Genomic DNA, 25374 nt, shown 5'->3' with positions numbered 1-25374 from the left:
GCATTTCTGGAGTCATATCCTTTGAGTAAAAGCTGGGGATGGGATGGTCAACTACATATTCAATGTTGTTCAACCTGAGGTCTTGTCGAAGGTTCCTCTCCCAATCAAGAAAGTTTGATAGGTTCAATTTTACATCCAGAATTTCGGTTACTTTGAGTGTTGTTTTGATTGCGATCATTTGATTACTACATTTGAAAAGAATTCGCAATAAATAACCATTCATAACTTAATAACTTTAAAATAAATGCTAGCATGCAATCATTAAAGCTATTAAACATTCCATTCATGCAAAAGAAAAACATGGTCCAAAATGAATGAAACGATTCCAATACCCTAAAAGTCCTATATCCTTAAGCTGCTTTGGCATGTCTTAAGTATTTAAAGATTCTAGGTAAGCAAAACCTATTGCTAGTAATCTCCAAATTACTGTTGGTTAATAAATTAACACCATAATTTATCCCTTTGCCACAACATAATGCCATTGTTGTTTGAGTTGAAACCACAATCAACGTGCTCCTTTGGGATGCCTTACCATCTAAGTCAACTAATATAGCACCTCGCTTTGGTGTAAACCTACTACTTTAGATCCTTAGATTTTTGTAAGTGCTTGATTTGGAAGGCAATTTTTGAACTCAATATTACTTTGGACCTAGTTGTTTTTATGTTGGTTCGATTATTTAGTGAACCAAATCTAATCGAGTCATACAAACAACATATTCATGCATAGTATACATTCATTCAATATATAAAAACATAAATAAACTTGGTGAACTATTATGGCCCAAAACTCTTGTCTTGAAGCATCCAATCTTCTTCACCATCTTGTTAGCTTGGCATCGTCTTGAATCTTCATTTAATGCTAACTTAAAATTCTAAACTAGAAATACTTGAAATAATAAAATTACATCAAAATTTCAATGGTACGCATACCATATTTAAAACTTTATATTCAAAGATAAAACGGTTTGCAGACCGTATTTAACTATCTTAGAATGGCCATACTAGTCACTTGGAGTACATGCATTACATAAAATATATATTCTATGCATTCACCCATTTGTATGCTAAAACGAATGGCCCATATAGTTATGCAAGCATTTACGTGAATTAATTAAAGTTCACGTTCACATAAATGCGTCCTAAAAGATTAATCAATTTCCAAATTATTAATCCTTAGAATTTATTCTAATTAAAATTTAATTTAATTAAAATAAAGCGACCTACGAAAATAATTAAAATAATTATTTCATTTTAATTTCATTAAGCGGCTCCCACTCAAACCAATATTTATTCCGGATAATTAAATATTTAAATATTAAATTAAACTCACGGCCCGGCCCAAGTTAAATAAAATAATTATTAATTATGCCGTTAGGCATTTTAATGCAAACATAAATTTTCAAGCCCAACGAAAAAAGAAAAAAAAAATGCCCAAGTGCATTGCGGGCTAGGCTTGCGCCCAGCCCAACAATGCTCGTGCTGTGTGGCCTATGAGGCACACGAGCATGCGCCCATGCCCTCGCAGCCATGCGCACACATCGCAGCTTGCCGCTGTTGTGGCACTCGTTGTGTCGCTTTGTGGGGCTCGACGCTGCGCCCAAGGCAAGGCAGTCTTGCCCCGTGCTTGCTCGCAGCTCGCAAGCCAAGGCTTGCCTGCCTTGCTTGCGCTCTTCCTCGCCCAGCGCGCGCGGCACGCAGCAAGCTTGCTGCTGCCCGCGTCGTTGTGGCTCGGCAGTGGTGAGGTAGCCTGCATGGCTGGACGAGCCACACGTCCACCCTCACAAAACCTACAGACAACTTGGTTTCCATTACAGTCTCGACCTGGGTGATTAGTATGGAAACGTCTACACTCATAGACTCTCGTTCCATTCCCTGCAGACTGATTCTTATCTCCATTTTCATTGTGGAAGTTGTTTCTGTTTCCACCCTGATTTCCCCTGGACTGGAAATGGTTGTTTCCCTTGTTTTTCTTAAAGTTCCCCTGATTCTGCTGGCCACCGCCTTGGTTCTGGTTACCAACATCCTTCCTCTTTTCACCAAAATTCCATTCTTCCTCTGCTGCAGGCCATACAAATAGGCAGCTTTTCCATACAGGGTGTCAAGATATGTAAAAGTCTCTCCAGCATGAATCAATTGCAAATCCATAGTCAGTCCACTCTAAAATCTCTGGGCTCTAAGCTCCTCCGTTGCCACCACTTCAGGTGCAAATCTAGACAGCTCTATGAACTTGGAATAGTACTCAGTTACAGACATCCCTTCCATTTTCAACTCGATGAACTCTTGGGCTTTCTGCTTCTTCAGGTATGGTGGGTAAAACTTGTTTCTTAAGGCTACCTTGAATGATTCCCATCCAAATCCAGGTGTAGCTCTCAAAGCATCCTCACACCTCTGCCACCACAAATGAACTTCTCCCCTAAGACAATACACAGCACTGTTAACCCTAAGGTTTTCTGGGCAATTGACAGCTACGATAAGCTTATCAAACTCCCTTAGCCAGTTCTCAAGTACGGTTGGGTCTATTTCCCCTTGATACAAAGGAGGCTTACTTTGGGCCACCTTCTTAAACATCTCACCAGCTGGATCAACTCCCTGGTTATTCCTATTCTGTGCTAAGTTCTGCACTACTTCAGCTAGTTGCCTAACCACATCGGCAATCCCTTGGGTAGTCATTTCCCTTCCCCTGGATAAAACAAAAGCCTAACTTTAACAACTGAGTTTGGACACTGCCTTACTGAAACATTGCACTAACTAGCCATACAATTAGTACATATGCACGAAAATTTTGGACCTTAAGCAAGATAGGCGCCTATTATGGGCCGCTTTCTCTCTCTAAGTCCGCATCACAAATTCTAAGTGGTGAAAATTGAACCACCTTGCAAGTACAATTTCATTGAAGAAATACATGAAATTCTTTTGCAATAATCGCTCAAAGAGAACATAAACTTAGAATAACAGGTAAAAGAAAGAATTCTGAACTTTATTACTTCAATGGGAAAATAATACATCCTTTGGATCGTACTTTATTCGAAAAACCACAAGACTGAACTACTAAAACCATAAATAGTAGTTTACTACTTTATTACTTTACTAAACTTTAAGCAATAGCTATTACATTAGAAAAGTATTTAAAATGCTACTCTACTATCCAACCTCCTCCACAAACTGGTGAAGAGTGCTCATGGCCTTCAAAGTCATCAAAATCTTCCTCTAGATCAGACTCATACTCCATATCCTCATTGTTCTGTTGTAGCTCACTGTTCACTTCATCATTATTAGTCTCAGGCTCAATTTCTGTGTCACTGGAGATCTCGATGGTAGGCTCAGGAATGATAGGATTAGGGTTCTCAATCTCAACAACATCATCCTCATCCATCCGAGTTTCTGTCTCATGATCTAATCCTACATTGTGAACACTTGCCACTATCTTACCATCCACAAAACATCCCTCCGCAAGCTCTATAACTGTGGTCATAATCTCCAAATCATATCTCCATCTACCATCTGAAGTACTGTTAGGGGGGGAAATACCCTCTAAGTGACATGGGCATACGTGGCAAACATTGTGTGCGTGGCTGCCAGCAAGGCGCATAGTGGCAACGCTAAAACTTACTCCCAACGGTTGAGAGTGAAGCAGCCGTTACAAACCCTTGATGAAGCCGGCCTTCATTACGCATTTATTATCTAATTATAGGCAATTAAGCATAAACGTTACATTCTTGTTGTAAATGCCTATAAAATGGCTTAGTCTTGTCTATTTTACATACACGATTTCTAAGCAATAAACCTACGATTATCTTATGCTATTATAACTTGCTCTCACCATTTTCAATTATCTAGCTCGATCGATTGTTAGCACCTTCATCAAGGCAAGTTCGTCTCTAAGTCGAATTTGGCCAAAACAATTTGGCGCCCACCGTGGGGCTGACAATCAAAAACAGCTTGATAATACCATTCCAATCACCATGGCCGGAAACACTAGCTCATCCGACGACATTACTCGTCGCTTCGAAGCCACGGAGCAGCGCATCAACATCCTCCAAAAGGAAAACGAAGCGTTGCACTTCCAAGTCAGGTCCACCGCCTCCATCGCCACCGGATCCAGGTTCCAGTACCAACGAGACACCTCCGGGCTAAGCTGCCGCTTGGATCTTGATGCTGCTCCAGATCACCCCCTCCATGTACCCTTTGGCGAACCTAGGGGTCCTGTTCTCCAGCAGATCCGCGAATTCAATCCATTACCAAATCAACCCCGCTCTAACCCGAGTTGGCTTCCCCCACCTCCAACTCAACCATCTCCTGCAGGTACATCGGCGACAGCCGCCGCCACGACAGCTGCCCGGGTCACCCCATCTCAAGTCGGCATGACGACATCCACCATGGTGTCGGTCCCCGCCTCTGTTCCAGCGTCTCGACCGTTACCTCCCCCAATGGTAACCATGTCGATGCCTCTACCCGTTACACTTCCGGCACAAGGATCAGCGCCAGTAGCTGAGATGCCATGGGACCAGTTCTTCTCTCAGCAAGTCGTCCAACCTGTCGTTAACGTAGTCACTTCGGCGCCGGGAGCACCCCCCCCAGTTGATGACAGTTCCTCTGGCCAGCCAGGCGCCACAAGCAGCATTACCAAACGCCCTAATGCGACCTGACTCTTCTCGAAACTATTCTCCATACACTCCTCTTAACAGGTCAGTCGCTCCGGTTAGTCACGGTTTCGTAACTCCTTTCCCTTATGTTGTAGGTACCCACGCTACTCAAGGAACGCCCCCTTACATGCAACAAGTGGTGCCGTAGTTCACTCCTCACCAACCTCATGGCGTATACCCCCAGAGTACCTATTATCAACATCTCCAAGCCAGCCTTCCCGAAACATTTAGCCCCCTCGTCCCGGTGCTCAACAGCATCTGTGAGAACACCAATCACCAACTCCAACAAATCATGACTATGATAAACAAAATCCCTGGTGTACCAACACCAATCAAAGAAGCCAGCCTAGACAGTTATGCCGACTCCCCTTATGCTGATCCCATTGATGCAATAGACATCCCAAAACGATTCAGCCCACCCAACATGCCCATGTACGACGGGACAACCGACCCAAGAGAACATATCTTGACCTACAAACAACGGATGATGACCATTCCAGTTCCGAAACACATGAGAGAAGCTAGCCTTTGCAAGGGGTTCGGTTCGACATTGGTTGGACCCGCCTTGAAGTGGTTGACCAGCCTGCCAAATGGGTGCATTACCTCTTTTGCTCACCTCGACAACATGTTCAACCAACAGTTCGCTAGTAGCAGGTGTTTAGAGAAGCAGACAAGCGACTTATACCGAGTAATCCAACGTCCTGACGAACCCCTGAAGGATTATATAGCTCGGTTCATCAGGGAGAAGGTGACTGTTCCTGAATGTGATGTCCCGACAGCCATCGAAGCGTTCAGGCAGGGATTGTATGGCGAAACCGACATCTGGAGGGATTTAATCAAATACCCCTGCAAGACGTTCGAAGATGCTCAAGCCAAAGCAATGGCCCAAGTGAGGTTGGAAGAAACTCTCAATTCTCGGAAAGGGGGTAATGACTACTCGAAGACGGAAAGACGGCTGCCCTATCCCAAGAGGAGCAACGATCGCCCTGCTCCTTATTCCCGACCTCAACATGTAGCAGTGGTGGAGGAAGACGACGACTCCGACTGGAAGAACAGCCCGGATCTACCTCCAAAAATTAAAGAATATTCTTTCTGTGTTGAGCTGTAGGTCTGATGAACCATCTCTCGAAGATGGGGAAAGCAGTGCAATGGCCGCCGAAGTCCAGCAAACCCGAGTCGAAGAAGGATCCCTCTAAATGGTGTGATTTTCATGCCGACATCGGTCACACAACCAACGACTGCGTTGCGTTGAGGAGAGAAGTAGCCTACCTGCTGAAAAATGGTTCCCTCAAGGACGTCATGTCAGATAAATCTCGTGGCGTTGTCAACAAAGACAATTCTAACTCTCCATCTCGACCTCCTCCACCTCCCCCTTATACTAAAACTGTGAATTTTATTGTTGGAGGTTCTGACATTTGTGGTTTAACTTATTCTGCAGCGAAGAGATACGCCCGAGAAAATGAGATAGACAGACCAGTCCGAGCTGTAGCCGCCAAATACCTAACCCCTATATCTTTTGATGAATCTGATGCAGGGGACATCTCGGACAAACATCACGACGGCTTGGTAATATCTATTCCTGTTGGAAACTGCATGATCAAACGAGTCCTTGTCGACAATGGTAGCTCAACTAACGTGATGATGCTCGACGCCCTCAAGGAGATGGGGCTAAACCCAGACACAGATGTCGTCAAAAAATCCACCGTGCTAATAGGGTTCAGTGGCGAAGCAAAAACCACCTTCGGAGAAGTTACCCTACCCGTTTACGCACAAGGAATCAACCAACAGGTAAAGTTTTGTGTTATTGATTGCCCTTCATCTTACAACATTATTTTGGGCAGGCCCTGGATCCACGACATGAAGGCCATCCCTTCGACATATCACCAAACCATCAAGTTCCCGACTCGATGGGGGGTTCAAGAAATCAAAGGAGATCAGCAAGAGTCCAAAGAATGCTACAAGGCGGCCCTAAAGCCATCGGCCACAAATAAATCCTCATTATAGCAATTACAGTCCAATTCCGAACCAGCAAGCTACGAAGAGCCCAAATCTGAACAACTCGACGAGATCATCTTGGATCCTGCTAAACCAGAACAGGTCGTTTTTATTGGATGTGATGTACCCGACGACATTAGGTCGGAACTTGTTACATTCCTCAAAGCCAACGCGGATTGATTCGCATGGTCACATGAAGACATGCCAGGCATCAGCCCAGACGTCATCACTCACAAACTCAGTGTCGACCTCCGACACAAACCCGTCAAACAAAAGCGGCGGAAGTTCGCTCCAGAGCGCAACCAAATTATCAACGATGAAGTTCAGCAGCTACTAGATACAGGAAAAATCAGGGAAGTAAAATACCCAGACTGGTTGGCCAATGTCGTCGTAGTCAGGAAAAAGAATGGGAAATGGCGAGTGTGCATAGATTTCACCGACATCAACAAAGCATGCCCTAAAGATTCTTTTCCCTTACCCCACATCGACGCTATGGTTGATGCTACCGCGGGACATGAGATGCTCACATCCATGGACGCGTTCAGTGGATACAACCAGATTTTGATGCACCCGGAAGATCAAGAGAAAACTGCTTTCATCACGAAGCGGGGAACTTATTGTTACAAGGTCATGCCGTTCGGTTTAAGGAACGCAGGCGCCACCTATCAGCGCCTAGTCAACAAAATGTTCAGAAAACAGCTGGGCGACACAATGGAAGTCTACATCGACGACATGCTTGTGAAATCCAAGAAAGCCTCAGATCACATCACGCATCTCCAACAAGCCTTCGACGTGTTGCGAGAGTACAGCATGAAACTCAACCCCACCAAATGTTCGTTCGGAGTCTCTTCTGGAAAGTTCTTAGGCTACATGGTTACTCAAAGAGGCATCGAAGCTAGTCCTGATCAGATCCGTGCAATCATCAATCTACAATCACCTCGAAACTAGAAGGATGTACAAAAATTAGCAGGCAGAGTAGCTGCCCTCTACCGCTTTATCTCCAGGTCGTCCTGTTAGGTTATGATTCATATGACAAAACATAAATCATGCGAAAAAACCATAAATCCAGGAAAGCATATTATTTACACATAATCATTTAGCATAGAATAGATGCATACATGTTGTAGCGTGCCCTCCCTAGCTGCACCCGAACCGAACAAGAACAAGTCTTTAGGACTCCAAGTGTCGTCCCTCCGTAGATAGTCCACAGTACGTCCGGATCCGCCTCAAGTTAGACCAACTAGAATCGCCCTTAAGGTTACTAGGAATTTCGGCTATGTGTTTGCAAGTGTATGGCTGTTTTTCTTTCAAAAACTTACCCTTTGAATACTTCAATCGTACCCATAAATTATGACCCTAGGCACTTATTTATAGGAGTATGGAAAAGGAATTGTAATCCTACTAGGATGTGGATTTGTTAATTAGAACTTTATTAGGACTCTAAATAACAAAGCAAATCTAATAGGATTAGGATTTTAATCTTCGCACGAATCCTAATAGGATTAGGATTTCCCGCACACGCATCGTACAAGCCGTGCACCCGCGCAGGCCTTGCGGCCCACGACAAGCGCACAGCCCATGTGCGGTGCTGCGCGCGCGCGCGCCCTTGGCTGGGCCTGGCCTTGCGCTGGGCCTGGTCGAGGCGTGCGTTGCTGCGTGCGGCTCGCTGGGCGATGGCCTGGCTTCGTGCTGGGCCTTCATCTAGCGGGCCTCGTCCGATGCTAATTCGTACGATACGCTTCCTATTAAATCCCCGATTCCGGAATTCATTTCCGATACGAATAACATTTAATATTTCCGATTCCGGAATTAATTTCCGTTTCGAACAAATATTTAATATTTCCGTTTCCGGAATTATTTTCCGATTCCGATAATATTTCCGATTCTGACAATATTTCCGTTTCCGGCAATATTTCCGATTCCGGCAATATTTCCATTTCCGATAATATTTTCCGATACGTACCATGTTTCCGTTTCCGGCAACATCTACGACTTGGATAATATTTATATTTTCGATACGATCCATATTTCCGTTTCCGGCAATATCATCGTTTCCGGAGTATTCATTTCTTGCCTGTGACGATCTCAGCTCCCACTGAAACCAAGATCCATCGATTCCGAATATCCATAGATGGAGAATTTAATGCCATTAAATACTTGATCCGTTTACGTACTATTTGTGTGACCCTACGGGTTCAGTCAAGAGTAAGCTGTGGATTAATATCATTAATTTCACTTGAACTGAAGCGGCCTCTAGCTAGGCATTCAGCTCACTTGATCTCACTGAATTATTAACTTGTTAATTAATACTGAACCGCGCTTATTAGACTTAACATAGAATGCATACTTGGACCAAGGGCATTATTTCCTTCAGTCTCCCACTTGTCCTTAGGGACAAGTGTGCATTTGCTAATTCCTCTGTCGCTCGATGCTTGCTCTTGAACATAAGGTAAGAGTTGTCATCCTTATTATGTCCAGAGGTGTTCCTCGGGTTCAGAGTTCAACTGATCAAATAAACAGATAATCATAGCCTATGATTCATCCGAGCACGGCCATGCATTTCACAGTTTCTAGCTCTCCGAGTGGCCTTGTACAACTTTTAAGCATCTCATCCCGATTTATGGGAGGACAATCCCAATCTTGCGATCTTGAGATTAGACTTCGTTTGATAGGTGATTACCTGAGCGTTGCCTTTATAGCCTCCTTTTACGGTGCGACGGTTGGTCAACGTCAAAGCAACCAGTTCTCAAACAAGTAATCTCAAATCACTCAGGTATTGAGGATTTAGTGTCTAATAATTTTAATGAAATTTACTTATGACAGATTTTCATCTCCTACTGTAAAGTTTCATAGGTCTTGTCCGATACTAGTCTTCCCAAAGTAAGTATCTATGCAAATGATTATGACATTGCCATGTCCACATAGTTCAAGAAACAGAACTACTAGTCATCTTGCATTCTAATCGTCTAACATTTTCTATGCGTCCAATTTTATAGAAAACTCCGACCAGTGACCATTTTCAACTTTTGACATTCAAGTTCACTTGATAGACATTTCTTAGTCACAGGACTGGTCCTGACAGTCTATCTTGAATATATCGTCAAATTGAAGGGACTCATCATTTAATACTAAACCAAGATTAAATGGAATATGAAAAATACATTTCATATATGATAAATGTTCAACCCCAAAGTTTTACAACCATGGGCCTCTAACCCATCTTTAAAACATTTCATGGAATTCAAAGCTATGCTTGATTTCCAGGGCTACAATGTGAGTGTTGCTTCTCACTTTTTGCATAGGTTTAGTTATCATGCTTTGCTAATCTTAATATCTTTTTCGTCGAATGTTTTTCGAGATAGGATGATAAGATCTTTTGAGTTTGTTTATTATGTGATCTAGTCTTTCTTTCTTAAATAGTGGTTCTACGCATTTTGCAATGAAGAACCATCAAGTCAGCAGACATGTGATCTCCCCAAGTTCAGTGAAGAACTCTTTAACATCAACAACCCTGTTTTATTGCTTCTTAGGCAATAAGTACTTTTACTTCAACTTTATAGGTTGCTAGTGATGCTTTGTTTGGAATTACTTATCCAAGCAGTTCACAGATATGTGGAATACTTTCCAGCTGTATCTTAGAACACTAATATTTTAATATCCCACGTAACAACTCATGGTCTCCAATCCATGTTGCCATTTCAAAACACAATGCTCTATAGCTCGTCCTTATCAATGGTTAACTCCAAAGGGTCTTGCTTGATCCTTTGCCAGTGTTTATGCGTGTAGCATCAATATTTAGCATATCTTTATTTCCTTGAATCAAGAACTATTCCTATGTACCTTTTCAAGTACCATAAGTATTCTTGATCTCAATCTAGTTGATCTTCACTTAGATCAATAGAGATTGGTATATGTTCGTCATGCCTAAAGTCATACGATACATTTTTGGCGATCCTTATATTATATCATACATGATAAATTCTTTTGCGGAATAATTCCCAATTGAATTCTATTCATGTAACTTTAGCTCATTCAATTTCAGTAGATACTGAATCCAGTTAAATTCTTTGACATATAATATAGGTTAAGAATCTCACTTAGATCCTTTGATGTTTAACTTAGTAAATGCTTATACATAGTTCAAACATTCTTTACTTAGATTTATTCACATGGGTCGAATATCTCCAATGGAGTCTTTCGTGTTTGATTTAGTAAATTCCATTACTTAATCCAAAACATTAATATAAGATCTTTGTAAATAGATCTTAATACCCAGTATGTGCTAAGTTTCGCCTTGGTCCATCATTGATGAATAATTTCAAATCTAAGTCATTAGCATTTGAATGTTTATTTCACAATAGAGAGATATGTGTGTGATACACATAGGACCAATTAAGTTTTACGTACTCCCACTAAACTTCTTATATATCTATAAGAATCATGTATATTTTATGAAACTAAAATACTTATTAGTTTCACTAAAATACATTTCTAATTCCCAATTGCTTGCTTAAATCTGTACTTAGATTTCATAAGCTAGCTTTCCTTTTCAAGCATTTATTTGGATCCACAAATCCTATGACATACCATGTACATAGTTTTCTTCCAACATTTGATTTAGGAATATGTTTTTTCATCCAATTGTCATATGTACCAATATGCAATCATTGCTTGAGTTATAGACTTGAGCATTACGATTATGCATGAGGTTTCAACACAATCCATGCCATGAATTTGCTTGTAACCTTTAGCAACTAATCTATCTTTGTGTGTGAACACAATTCCATGTTTGATGGTTTTTATCCTTAAAACAAACTTGCAACCAATAGGTGTGAAACTATTCTTGCAAATCAACAAAATTTCAATTTTGTCATCAAAACATTGAGTATGTTTTATGGCCTCTAACCATTTAAAACATTTGAGTCTATATATGGCCTCTAACCATTTTAGGGAATCTGGGTTTCGTCATAGCTTTCTTACAGGTCACAAACTCATTAACCTACATGATAATAGTTTGACTGCAAGTTGTAGGTTTCTTCACTATCTAATAGAAGAATCGCATAGATTCAGTGACCTGAACTCTATGCCTACTTGGGTATAGAACATCAAACAATAGAATATCAATAGCCACTTGAAAGTCCTTTGAATATTCTGTTCTCCTTGAAGCACTTGTAAAGTCTTCTAAGAGATGTCTATTCTTTAAAGCCACTTCTAAAGTCCTTAAAGAATAAGTTCGGATTTTCGGAAGCACTTCGAAAAGCGTCCGGAATGTCCGTTTATGTTTGTTGTTCGCCTCGAAGAGTTTCGAGGTCTATTTTCTCCCACTTGTCATTTTGGAAACGAATCTCCAAAAGGACATTATTTCGAGCAAACAAACATTATGTTCTCAAAAATTCGTGGTAGAAACAATACCCTTGTGTCTCATTTGAATAAATCACAATGAAACATATATCTATACTTGGGTCTTAGTTTGTCGAATGACAAACACTAAGCTCCCACTGAGTTTTGCAACTCTCTAGATATATTTTATGAAAAGTTATTCTGAAGTTACTTTTCAATAGCTTTGACGAATTTGGTTTAGTTTGGTGGTAGTTGAGCATTTTGTTTAGAAATTATAGGAAAAGTCTTTATGATTCATCATTAATCGAATCAAGTACTAATTGACTTCGATTATTCCAACTAAGATATGCCATATCTTATGGACCTAGATTGTGAAATTACAACACACAATCATTGATGATCATATTTGGTCTCAAGTAATCATGCATCAACATGATCTAACCTAGATCTTTATGATTTCTTGCCAAGTGGATTTTATATTTCTGAATCTTTGAACTAGCCAAACAGATTCAACTTATATCACATTTGAGTAAATAAACCTATATTTACTCAAATCCATGTGAAATAATAAAGTCATAAAATCTTTCTTTAGCTTTGAACTCTATTGTCTAGGCGTTATAACAATAGTTCATATCTTTTGTTACTTTCAACAAGTAAGACTAGCTTGTCTTGAATTGATCTAGAAATCAATCAACTTTCAAAAGTCCATCAAAATAGAGCTTTTGAATGTTAACTTGTTGATATGGTCTAAGCAACAATGCCAAAGATTAGTGGAACTCAAATCAAGGGGTTGATTTGAACCTAGTAAAGTTTTTATTGTTAAAGAGTTGTTTGTTTTAATCAAGCATATTGACTCAACCCGTAATTGACCATTTCATTCAAATAAACAAACAAACATTCTTTTTGTTTTTCTTGAATGTGAGTCTTTCTGTGTTTGAAAACAGAAATTTAGGTATGCTGATTATGGAACAAAATAGCCATTAAGTTCCAGCCTTTGAAAGGACTTAAAAAAACCTAGATGACCCTACAGCTAATGTAGCATTGCCATGCTTCATTTCCCACTTGTAGGCCATTAGTGTAGCCTAGCTTCCATTATTTGAGTTATTACCGAAGTAAGAACCTCAAGCGGTATATGATACCAAGGAAGTTTGATTCCTAGGTCACTTCTCTTTAAACATAAACTTATAGGTAGAAACGGAATTGTAAGTTCCTGTCATCTGTTCCTTTGTTTTCCTATTTCTTGTACCTTTTCTTATAGTCTTAAGAATTGAATTCTTTAGTGTTGACTTTTATACTTTTTTAGACATGTCCAATGTCACCAACAAGGTTCTTTACCATTTTAATTTATGTTGAATATTTTGTTTCAACTAGATGATCTTACCAGAAGCTTCTAAAGTTCTCTAAGCATCGATCTATTCGAATGTCTAGGGACTAGACTCCTTCGAGAATTAAATGGAAAAAAGATTTTAGGTTGTTAACCATTGGTAAAGCTGAGCGTTTAAACTCAATGCTTTATGATCTCAAAACTACATTGTATTTTGAATTCACAAGCACCAATTGGTTTGCCATTCGATTTTGATACTCGAAAACAACCATAAAAGTCGCTATAAGAAACGTACATTTTAAATTGCTCATTTTCTCTCATTTCCGTGAATCATTCTTGGATTCACTACCAATCGAGGAAATTTACTGTTACCTTTCTAAAAGGATTTACTGCAGTGCAAGATATTTAATTATAAACAATAATTAAAACATATATTGAAGCATGCAAAGTCTAAACATTTATCATGAATAATAACTTGAAATTAAAGCAATCATGCAATTCAAACAAGTTATTAGCATTTTATTCGAATTTATTGTTCCGGCAGGTGTGAATAAAATGATTCCAAGACCCTAAAATCATTGAAGAATTAAGCACAGTTTTTCGACTTAATCCTAAAACATCTTAGGTAAGCAAAAGCCTTTTGCTAATAGTCTAGAAACTACTCTTGGTTGATAGGTACGTCTAAGAACTTATTAGGTAAACCTATCGATTTTGCCACGACATAAAAGGACTCCTTACTTATATCGTTGAGTTTCACCAAAACTAACATGTACTCACAATTATTTGTGTACCTTGCCCCTTTAGGACCAATATGTAACACCTCGCTGAGCGAAAACTATTACTAGATTGATGTAAAGGATATCCAAGCAAGTGTATATTTTGGCATGGCACCTTTTAACTCAATTTTTAAGTTTGGAACTTAAGGCTCTTACTATGTTGGTTAGATTTTAAGTGAACTAAAATCCTTAATCATGCAACATAATCAAGCTTTGATCTCATGCATTTTAAGACATATTTAAAAGCAATAAATAACTTAAAACATGCATAAGATAAATGTGATCTAGTATGGCCCGACTTCATCTTGAAGCTTCAACTTCAAAGTCCGTCTTGAAAATCTCCGTGGGAGGCACCATTTTCTTCAAATAGGATAAGCTATAATTAAAACTAATTACAACTATTTGATGGTACGCAAACCATATTTGAATTGAAAAACAACTTTGGTACTTTAGACCAATTACATTCAAATTAATGGTACGCATACCATATTTTCTATCCTATTTGGGCCATACTAGTCACTTCATAACCTGCAAAACGGTACATATACAATATATACCATTCACCCATTCATTATCATGAATGGCCCACATAGCTGGTTAGTAAAACACATTATGCATCACATAAACATTTGCAGCAATTAATCAAGGGCACCAATAATCTATAAATTATTCAGTCCTTATTAATTCTAATCAAGTTATTTTAACCTTAAGGATTTGTAGACCTAATCAAGAATTTATGACTAAAAAGGGCTCTCACTTAAACCAATAAATTCATATGCTTTACTAATTTTAAACATAAAAATGTATTTCTAGTCTAACCGGAAACATACAAATTTAATTAAAATTTAAAGCTCATATAAATTTATAATTGAATCCATAAATTTAATTTAATTTCAGTCGTATTTAAATTAATTCATTATTTTAATTTTAGTAAAATAATTAGAATAAATAAAATTTATTATAATTACAATATTTAAAATTAAAATCCAAGAAAATAATTTAAATTATTAATTTTAAAATTAATTAAAATTACGTAAACTGAAAATTTCAAATTAAAATTTCAAAACGATCTAATCGCAACGCAACAATCCCACGCAACACACGCCCATGGGCCACACGCACACAGCCATCGCTGGCCATGTGCGCGCAGCCTATGCGCTACGTCGCATCGCTGCTGCTCACCATCGCAATGCATCACGCGAGCTGGTGCTCGCTGCGCGCGCCAGCGCTCGATGCGCGCGCCAGCGCTCGATGCACGCGAGCCATCGCTCACTGCGCTCGATCCATGCGAGCCATTGCTCGCTGCGCGCCTGCCTTTCCCGCACGCGAGCTTGCGCTCATCGCACGAGGCAGCAGTATGCGAGCTGGCGCTCGCTGCGCGCGAGCCATCGACGCTGTGCGTAGCGCTCGTGGCACGCGAGCTTGCGCTCGCTGCGCGCGAGGCTCCGCATGCTTGCGCGAGGCAGTGCGCGCTGTGGCGCAGCACGCTTGCTGCCCACACGCGACTGCTCGTGCCTTGCTCTCGCCCCTGCCCACACGCCCATTGCTCACAGCCCACGACACAAGGCAGGGCTACTGCCTTGTGCTCGTGCACCATGCCCTTGCTCGCTGCATTCGTACCGCATGGGCGACGAGCTCCCTTGCTCGTCGTCGCATGCCCGCACTATACAACACCCCTTAAGGGTAACACGTAGCGTCCATTGCTTTGTGCGTGCAAGTTATATGAGCGAGTCGCATAAAAATTAAAAATTTATATTCAAAATTAATGACAAATTAATAAATAATATTAATTTCATAATTATAGGGCGAAAAATCGAAAATTTATTATTTAATTGATTTCCGATTAACATGGATTCAAGTCTAGGTCATAAAAATTTAAAATTTAACACAAATTTACAATTTTTATGGTGGTTTTTAATCATAGGTATCTAATTAAATTATAACTAATTATGAAAATCAAATTAATTCTAAATTATTCCAATTTTCAACAAATTAATCATAATTACAAATTAGATTGCATAATTAACAAGGCTAGGCATTCAAACTTGTTAAACATATACAGTAAGTCAATCAAAAATTCAAGATTTATCAACAAGAATCGCAAATATTTAATTTAACATCTTAAATTTACGAAATTTTGCATTCGAAAAACTAAAACCTCCGAAAAGTCATAGTTAGGCTTCGAATCGCAAATATTTAATTTAACATCTTAAAGTCCTGGGTTCGGCCGAAAAAGACTATTTTTGTCAAAATTTTAGAATGCCTTTTACATGCGGAATTGACACAAAAATCACTCGGTTTGGATGAGTAACGACGAAACTGCCGAAAAACTGCGTACGTATAATTAAATAAACGCAATTTGCAATTAATTAACAATTACGAAAATTAATCACCCCTTTTAATTCTTGCAAATTTGTAATATTTAACCATGTTCATGCAATTTAGATTATGAAAATAATAAGAGGCTCGTGATACCACTGTTAGGTTATGATTCATATGACAAAACATAAATCATGCGGAAAAACCATAAAGCCAGGAAAGCATATTATTTACACATAATCATTTAGCATAGAATAGATGCATACATGTTGTAGCGTGCCCTCCCTAGCTGCACCCGAACCGAACAAGAACAAGTCTTTAGGACTCCAAGTGTCGTCCCTCCGTAGATAGTCCACAGTACGTCCGGATCCGCCGCAAGTTAGACCAACTAGAATCGCCCTTAAGGTTACTAGGAATTTCGGCTATGTGTTTGCAAGTGTATGGCTGTTTTTCTTTCAAAAACTTACCCTTTGAATACTTCAATCGTACCCATAAATTATGACCCTAGGCACTTATTTATAGGAGTATGGAAAAGGAATTGTAATCCTACTAGGATGTGGATTTGTTAATTAGAACTTTATTAGGACTCTAAATAACAAAGCAAATCTAATAGGATTAGGATTTTAATCTTCGCAGGAATCCTAATAGGATTAGGATTTCCCACCCACGCATCGTACAAGCCGTGCACCCGCGCAGGCCTTGCGGCCCACGACAAGCGCACAGCCCATGTGCGGTGCTGGGCGCGCGCGCGCCCTTGGCTGGGCCTGGCCTTGCGCTGGGCCTGGTCGAGGCGTGCGATGCTGCGTGCGGCTCGCTGGGCGATGGCCTGGCTTCGTGCTGGGCCTTCGTCTAGCGGGCCTCGTCCGATGCTAATTCGTACGATACGCTTCCAATTAAATTCCCGATTCCGGAATTCATTTCCGATACGAACAACATTTAATATTTCCGATTCCGGAATTAATTTCCGTTTCCAACAAATATTTAATATTTCCGTTTCCGGAATTATTTTCCGATTCCGATAATGTTTCCGATTCTGACAATATTTCCGTTTCCGGCAATATTTCCGATTCCGGCAATATTTCCATTTCCGATAATATTTTCCGATACGTACCATGTTTCCGTTTCCGGCAACATCTACGACTTGGATAATATTTATATTTCCGATACGATCCATATTTCCGTTTCCGGCAATATCATCGTTTCCGGAGTATTCATTTCTTGCCTGTGACGATCTCAGCTCCCACTGAAACCAAGATCCGTCGATTCCGAATATCCATAGATGGAGTATTTAATGCCATTAAATACTTGATCCGTTTACGTACTATTTGTGTGACCCTACGGGTTCAGTCAAGAGTAAGCTGTGGATTAATATCATTAATTCCACTTGAACTGAAGCGGCCTCTAGCTAGGCATTCAGCTCACTTGATCTCACTGAATTATTAACTTGTTAATTAATACTGAACCGCACTTATTAGACTTAACATAGAATGCATACTTGGACCAAGGGCATTATTTCCTTCACGTCCGACAAATGCAAATTGTTCTACGACATCCTCAGGAAGAATGAGAAGTTCAGCTGGACTGACCGACACGAAGCCGCGTTGCAGCAACTCAAGCAATACCTGTCAAACCCCCCGTTACTGTCCAAACCAAAAAACAGTGAAGTGCTACAAGTATACCTCGCAGTTACAGAGTCGACCATCATTGCAGTGTTAGTACGGGAAGAAGACGGAAAGCAGCTACCTATTTATTCCGTCAGTAAGTCCTTACTTAGCGCCGAAACAAGGTACTCTCATCTCAAAAAACTTGTCCTTGCTTTAGTCGTCGCTTCTGTTAAATTGCGCCCTTATTTCGAATGTCACCCTATCACTGTTAGAACTAACTATCCCATGAAGTCAATCATGAGGAAACCCGAGTTGTCTGGCAGGATGTCCAAATGGGCAATACAATTAGGTTGTTACGACATCAGATACGAACCTCGCACAGCCATCAAGTCGCAAGCTCTAGCTAATTTTGTGGCTGACTTCAGCCCGAGCCTCCAACACGAAGTCGATCACGAAGTCAACACCCTGACCAACAATGGATCCTTGTCAACGTGGACCCTACATACTGACGGCTCCTCCAACATACGGGGGACAGGCCTCGGCATCGTGCTAAAATCGCCACAAGGGGACACCATAGTACAATCTGTCTGTTGCGAGTTCAAAGCTACCAACAACGAAGCAGAGTACGAAGCTTTGATCCTAGGGTTGTCATTAGCACTCGACATGAATATCCGCCGACTTGAGGTACGTTGTGATTCTTTATTGATTATCAGCCAGATTAACGGTTCGTATGTAGCGAAGGACTCAAAGATGCAGGCCTACTTGGAAATAGCAAAAAGGCTCGTGAATAAGTTCGACTCATGCACCTTACAACAAATACCAAGAGACCAAAACACCCAGGCTGACGCCTTAGCCAATCTTGGCTCAAACATCAAACCTAAACTCACCTCCATCCCCGTAGTCCACTTAATGTATCCATCCATCACCAAAGATAACCTACCCATCACCGAACAGTCCCAACCTACTCAAATGCCTTCATGGCGCGACCCTTACATACACTGGATTAAACACAACACTACCCCACCTGGAGTCACCCACGAAAAAGCCTTCCGCATGAAAGCTAGCCTCCAGATTTATCCTAATCCATGGAGTATTGTTCAGAAAGTCGGTTGCAGGACCGTACGTGAGATGCCTCGATCATGACGAGATTGAGTCGACATTGCGCAACATACATGATGAAGAATGTGGAAACCACGCCGGAGGAAGAAGCTTAGCCCACAAAACCCTTACCATGGGATATTTCTGGCCCACCATGAAGAGAGACCCAATCACCTTTGCTAAGAAGTGCGACTCCTGCCAGCGGTTCGCGTCCATCTCTCATCAACCTTGTGAAGTACTCCATCCTATCTTGTCCCCTTGGCCCTTCACGAAATGGGGTATGGACATAGTAGGCCCCTTACCACAAGCATCAGGACAACGCGTCTTCATGTTGGCAATGACTGATTAATTCTCCAAATGGATCGAAGCAGAAGCTTTCAAGCGAGTTCGAGATACTGAAGTCATCTCGTTCATCAAACGAAATATCCTTAGTCGGTTCGGTATCCCTTCCGAGATCGTCTGCGACAATGGTTCTCAGTTCATCAGCAACAAAACCAAAGAATTCTGCAGTAGGTATAACATCACCTTGCACACCTCAACACCAAGATATCCTCAAGCAAATGGCCAAGCCGAGTCAAGTAACAAAAACATCATCAACAACCTCAAGAAGCGCCTCGACGACGCCAAAGGAAGATGGGCAGACGAGTTACCTATGATCCTTTGGGCCGACAGGATGACGCCCAAGACGGCGACCAATCACACTCCTTTCTCCTTAGTCTTTGGTTGCGAGGCAGTCATCCCTCCCGAAGTCGAACTCCCCACAGCAAGAAGCAGTTCCATGGCACCAGGAATGAACGACTCAGTCTTGGCTTACGACATCGATACCGTTGACGAACTTAGGGAAGCAACACTAGTCAGGATGGCCTCCTACCAACAAGCCGTCGCAAACAGATACAACAAGAATGTGAGGGTTCGGATATTTCAGCAGGGAGATTGGGTTCTGCGCAAAGTCTTCCCAAACAAAAAGGATCCTCGATACGGCAAACTAGCTCCAACATGGGAAGGTCCTTATCAGATCGTGAGACGAATAGGTCATGGTGCGTGCGAGTTGGTTGATAGAGACGGCACACCCATTCCAAGAAGTTGGAATGCGACGCACCTAAAATTGTATCATTTCTGAACACTCAAGCTCTTTTTCTTGCTTTTTAGTCTTTCCTAACACACAGGAATACTAGCGTTCGACGTCACTATGACGACGCTCCGAAGCAGAGGGGGCACAATGTATCACAAAACCAAGATCATCTCGGATAGTATACACTCACAAGTAACAAAAGTTAAGTCCCTTTCCTCTATCTTTTTTACTTCTTTTTCTCTCCATATATTCTTATCCTTACTAACTTAGGCATCGGAGGGCCGTTTGCTCCACCAACAGCCAATCCTCACGCCATCGTCTTGTTTTGCAGAAAACACCGTGGCAACATCATAAGTATACACTTAGGAGGAATAACGAACATAAAGACTCGACTCGACTTCGTCCCGTATTTCTCCTTGAAATATTTCTTTCTTTTTCTCCTTGTCGTAATTTCCTCTCATTTTTATGTCGCTCCATACTGATTTAAGCATCGGAGGGCCGTTGGCTCCACCAACGCCAATCCTCACGCTCTGCTGTGTTGACAGTATGGTGCCCACAAGGAGAAAAAAGATGAAGCAAAGTGTACAACACAGCATACAGGAAAACAAAAGTCGAAATTGTGCACGCTTGTTCAGAAAAACGAAGTGAAAGGAAACAGTGTTCTTTTATTCAAAAATGATTGTATATATTACATATTACAAATCTTACAAACTACAAAACACAATTTAGGCCATTACAAAAACGCCTGGTACACTACAATGTACATTAAATACATAATGAAATACAGATCTACATTTTCTATAGCATACATTTCTTGCAGGTTCCCCTTTGACAGGCTAGAGGCGTCACCAAAGTCGAACTCGAGGTATGTGCCCAACCTACAAAACAAAACACCAAAACCAAACACATTTTTCCAAACACAAAACAAGCAACACAGATTTCGTAAACCACAAATATTTACATGACTTGCCCCCTTTGACAAGCCCAAAACACACACAAAGGACTGCCGCCTTCAAGGCGAAACACAGCCACAAATATCTTTTCGACCTTCCCAAAGGCCGAACACACAAAATATTGTTTTAAAAAAAGCCATTGTTTAACAAACACAACATTCAAATTATAAATTTTCAAGGAGGGGGGGACAGAACTACTCCTGATGGTCTGCTGGGCCTACATTCTCCCCTTGTTCGCCATCGCCTGGTGCCGCCATCGCCTCGACATCGGGGCTGGTTGCAGTTGCACCCTCCTCGACGTATTCTTCGTCGCTAACGGCACCAGGGGGGATATAGTCCTCGGGGAATGCAGTGTTGAACTGAGCAATGTCTTCGTCAGGAGTCCAGTTCGCATGTTTGCCCGCCTTGAACTCCTCCATCATCTCGGCCTTCATTTTCCAAGTGTAGTAACCAGCACACTCGTAAATCCTCGCCTTGACAATGGAGAGAGACGTCTTCAGCTCGTCGACCTCAGCAACCAGCGTCTCCTTCTCAGCGTTCAACTGTGCGACCTCAGCAGCCCCTTTCTCTTGGCTCACCTGCAGCGCCTCAGCCCTTGTCGTTGCCTCCTTGGCCACACCGCCAAGACGGCCAGCTTCCTGCTTTGCCTTCTTCATGTCATTTTTCAGTTTTACTATTTGATCTTCTAACATGATGACATGATGACGTGTGGCTAGAGCAGATTGCAAGGCCTGTGCGAAAGCAAATTATTTAAAGTCACTAAAGTGACGAGATGAGGATGGAAGAGGCGAAGAAAATAAAAAGAAAGAGCAGACACATACCCTCCATGCATCCGAGACGCTCTCGACAGTTGCAGCTACTAGGGACAAAGATTCCTAGCGCTCCCAGCTTGACGGCATCCAGAGGCGGTCGACTTCAGGCCGAAGCTGAACCCGTGGCGCATCTGCCGACCCATAGTCGTCAGGGAACTCCACTTCAAGCTTCCTCTTCCGAGATGGAGGCGGCAGCTTTTTCTCAGCAGGCAGGAGCGAGTTGGTCTCCCCCGTCACCGTGGCGTCAGTTGAAGCCTTTGGCAGCTTCGGTGATGACAACACAGTGATGGGTTTGGCTCGAGACACACTTCCCAGTGACTCCAGCCTCTTCCTCAGCAGTGCATCCGCAGATGGGGCCTTGCCAGAACGTGTCGATGGGCCAGTACCTGTTGACAGCATTTATTTGACGACTTAGTCTCGTCACAACAGTTGTAAATTGTATTTCATATTAAAAATGGCGACAAACCCAAACAAAATGTACACTAACCCTAATCCATGTTTACCTGTTGATGTCGACATGTTCGCAGGTTCAGAAACTTCTTCTTCTAGAGAAGGCTCTTCGCGTTCGAACTTGAGGCCGATGAAAGCTATGTCCTTTGGAGGGACCCTCAACAGCACAGCAGTCTTTTCTATGGCTTCGGCACCGACACCAACTGTGTCGAAAGATGCACCTACAAAAACCCAAAAGTGAGACAAAGTCAAATCAACAAGCCCAAAAAACACCAAAAAATGAACAAAATACCTCTAGCCATCCACTCCCCCGTCAAGAAGTCGGAGTCGGGCCCTAAACTAGCCAACTCCACAAAAAAGAACCGACCCATCCACCCGCGGTCGTTCGACTTGTCCGCACCAAGAAGAGCCTCCCTGTCGTCCTTGATATGCAGCAAGTACCTACCAGCCCCATAATTTTGGACCTTGTAGGTGTACACAAGGTCCTCAACCTGGAACTCCATGTCCAGTTTGCCGGCCAGATGGTCGACCAAGTGTATCACCCTCCAGACCTGCGGCATCAGTTGCGCCGGTGGCACCGCCAATGCCCTTAGAACTCCTCGCACCAGTGGCGAAAAGGGATAAGTATACCCAAATCTGAAGGGATACTCGTAGAAGCACACCTAGTCGTCCGATACCCAATCGGCCCGTTCGTCGGGCTGCGGCAAACGAATTACCGCCGACGGAGGAAAACCACACTCCTCCCTGAGCGCCTCCACATCCTGCTTCCCCCAAGTGGCCGACCGAGCATTCTTTCTGTCCAGAATGTGGGTAGGGCTGAAAATTGGCCCCTCAACCAGATCGCACTCCACCACCACTCTTTTGTTCTTCGCGCGGGTGGATTTCGTTACCATTCGTTGCGACATAGAGAAAATCGAAGAAAGAAAGAAGGAAAGAAGAAGAGGGAAGCCGAGCAGTTACCTGAAAGAAGGAGAGAGAAATAACGCCGATCGTTTTTTCTGGGAAAGAGAAGAGAGAGATTGCAAAAGTGATTGCGGATGGTTGGAAGCGCAGTCCTATTTATTGGTGCAGATGGACGGTTGGCTTCTCCAAGGCAAAAGTCATCATGACTCTAACGCCGTCAGCGTTGGGGAGGTTAAGAGGCGGTTTCCATTTTCCTTCCGTGAAACCCGTTTTTCCTTTTTGAACTTCCCGGAATAAATTCAAAATGGGTTTGGGGACAATTGTTAGGGGGGAAAATACCCTCTTAGTGACATGCGCATACGTGGAAAACATTATGTGCGAGGCTGCCAGCAAGGCGCACAGTGGCAACGCTCAAACTTACTCCCAACGGTTGAGAGTGAAGCAGCCGTTACAAACCCTTGATGAAGTTGTTAGGTTATGATTCATATGACAATTCATAAATCATGCGGAAAAACCATAAAGCCAGGAAAGCATATTATTTACACACAATCATTTAGCATAGAATAGATGCATACATGTTGTAGCGTGCCCTCCCTAGCTGCGCCCGAACCGAACAAGAACAAGTCTTTAGGACTCCAAGTGTCGTCCCTCCGTAGATAGTCCACAGCACGTCCGGATCCGCCTTAAGCTTGACCAACTAGGATCGCCCTTAAGGTACTTAGAATTTTCGGCTATTGTAGGCAATTATATGACTGAATTTTTGCTCTCAAAAATCACTTTGAATACTTGAATACTTTTTTTTGTATCTATAAATTATGACCCTAGGCACCTATTTATAGAGGTATGGAAAAGGAACTGGAATCCTATTAGGTTACGAATTAATTAAACTAGAATCCTAATAGAATTCTTATTTAATTAATTCATCCTTTTAGGTTTAGGAATTTAATCATATGTCGAAACCTGATAGCTTTAGGATTCGTATAGCACACAAACACACACACGCACGCACAGCAGCCCACGAGGGGCGCCATGCGCGCGCGCGCAGCCCGCGAACTCGCAGCCCATTGCCACGAGGCCCACACGCTGCCGCAGCCTTGGCGCGCGCTGGGCCTGCCTTGCGGTGGGCCTAGCGCAGCCTTGGCTGGTGCGTTGTGGGGCGCTGGCTTGCTGGGCGATGGCCCGGCTTCGTGCTGGGCCTTCGTCTGGCAGGCCTCGTCCGATGCTAATTCGTACGATACGCTTCCGATGAATTTCCCGATTCCGGAATTCATTTCCGATACGAACAATATTTAATATTTCCGATTCCGGAATTAATTTCCGTTTCGAACAAATATTTAATATTTCCGTTTCCTGAATTATTTTCCGATTCCGATAATATTTCCGATTCTGACAATATTTCCGTTTCCGGCAATATTTCCGATTCCGGCAATATTTCCATTTCCGATAATATTTTCCGATACGTACCATGTTTCCGTTTCCGGCAACATCTACGACTTGGATAATATTTATATTTCCGATACGATCCATATTTCCGTTTCCGGCAATATCATCGTTTCCGGAGTATTCATTTCTTGCCTGTGACGATCTCAGTTCCCACTGAAACCAAGATCCGTCGATTCCGAATATCCATAGATGGAGTATTTAATGCCATTAAATACTTGATCCGTTTACGTACTATTTGTGTGACCCTACGGGTTCAGTCAAGAGTAAGCTGTGGATTAATATCATTAATTCCACTTGAACTGAAGCGGCCTCTAGCTAGGCATTCAGCTCACTTGATCTCACTGAATTATTAACTTGTTAATTAATACTGAACCGCACTTATTAGACTTAACATAGAATGCATACTTGGACCAAGGGCATTATTTCCTTCAGTCTCCCACTTGTCCTTAGGGACAAGTGTGCATTTCCTAATTCCTTTGTCGCTCGATGCTTGCTCTTGAACATAAGGTAAGAGTTGTCATCCTTATTATGTCCAGAGGTGTTCCTCGGTTTCAGAGTTCAACTGATCAAATAAACAGATAATCATAGCCTATGATTCATCCGAGCACGGCCATGCATTTCACAGTTTCTAGCTCTCCGAGT

The 25374-nt window shown here is 42.0% G+C and overlaps 1 protein-coding gene across 1 annotated transcript; it reads left to right on the top strand.

Annotated features, from left to right (window-relative positions):
- The first annotated feature begins 3540 nt into the window (after positions 1-3540).
- On the top strand, positions 3541-4646 carry LOC130467314 (classical arabinogalactan protein 9-like). The gene is made up of 2 exons (XM_056835788.1): positions 3541-3562; positions 4165-4646. Exons 1-2 carry the CDS (start codon positions 3541-3543, stop codon positions 4644-4646), a joined length of 504 nt encoding a protein of 167 aa, XP_056691766.1.
- The last annotated feature ends 20728 nt before the right edge of the window (positions 4647-25374 follow it).

Source organism: Spinacia oleracea, chromosome 2 (genome assembly GCF_020520425.1).
Source record: "Spinacia oleracea cultivar Varoflay chromosome 2, BTI_SOV_V1, whole genome shotgun sequence".
In the NCBI taxonomy this organism is placed as follows: Eukaryota; Viridiplantae; Streptophyta; class Magnoliopsida; order Caryophyllales; family Amaranthaceae; genus Spinacia; species Spinacia oleracea.
The sequence above is the reverse complement of the archived record's forward strand: the minus strand, read 5'-3'. Positions and strand labels throughout refer to the sequence as shown.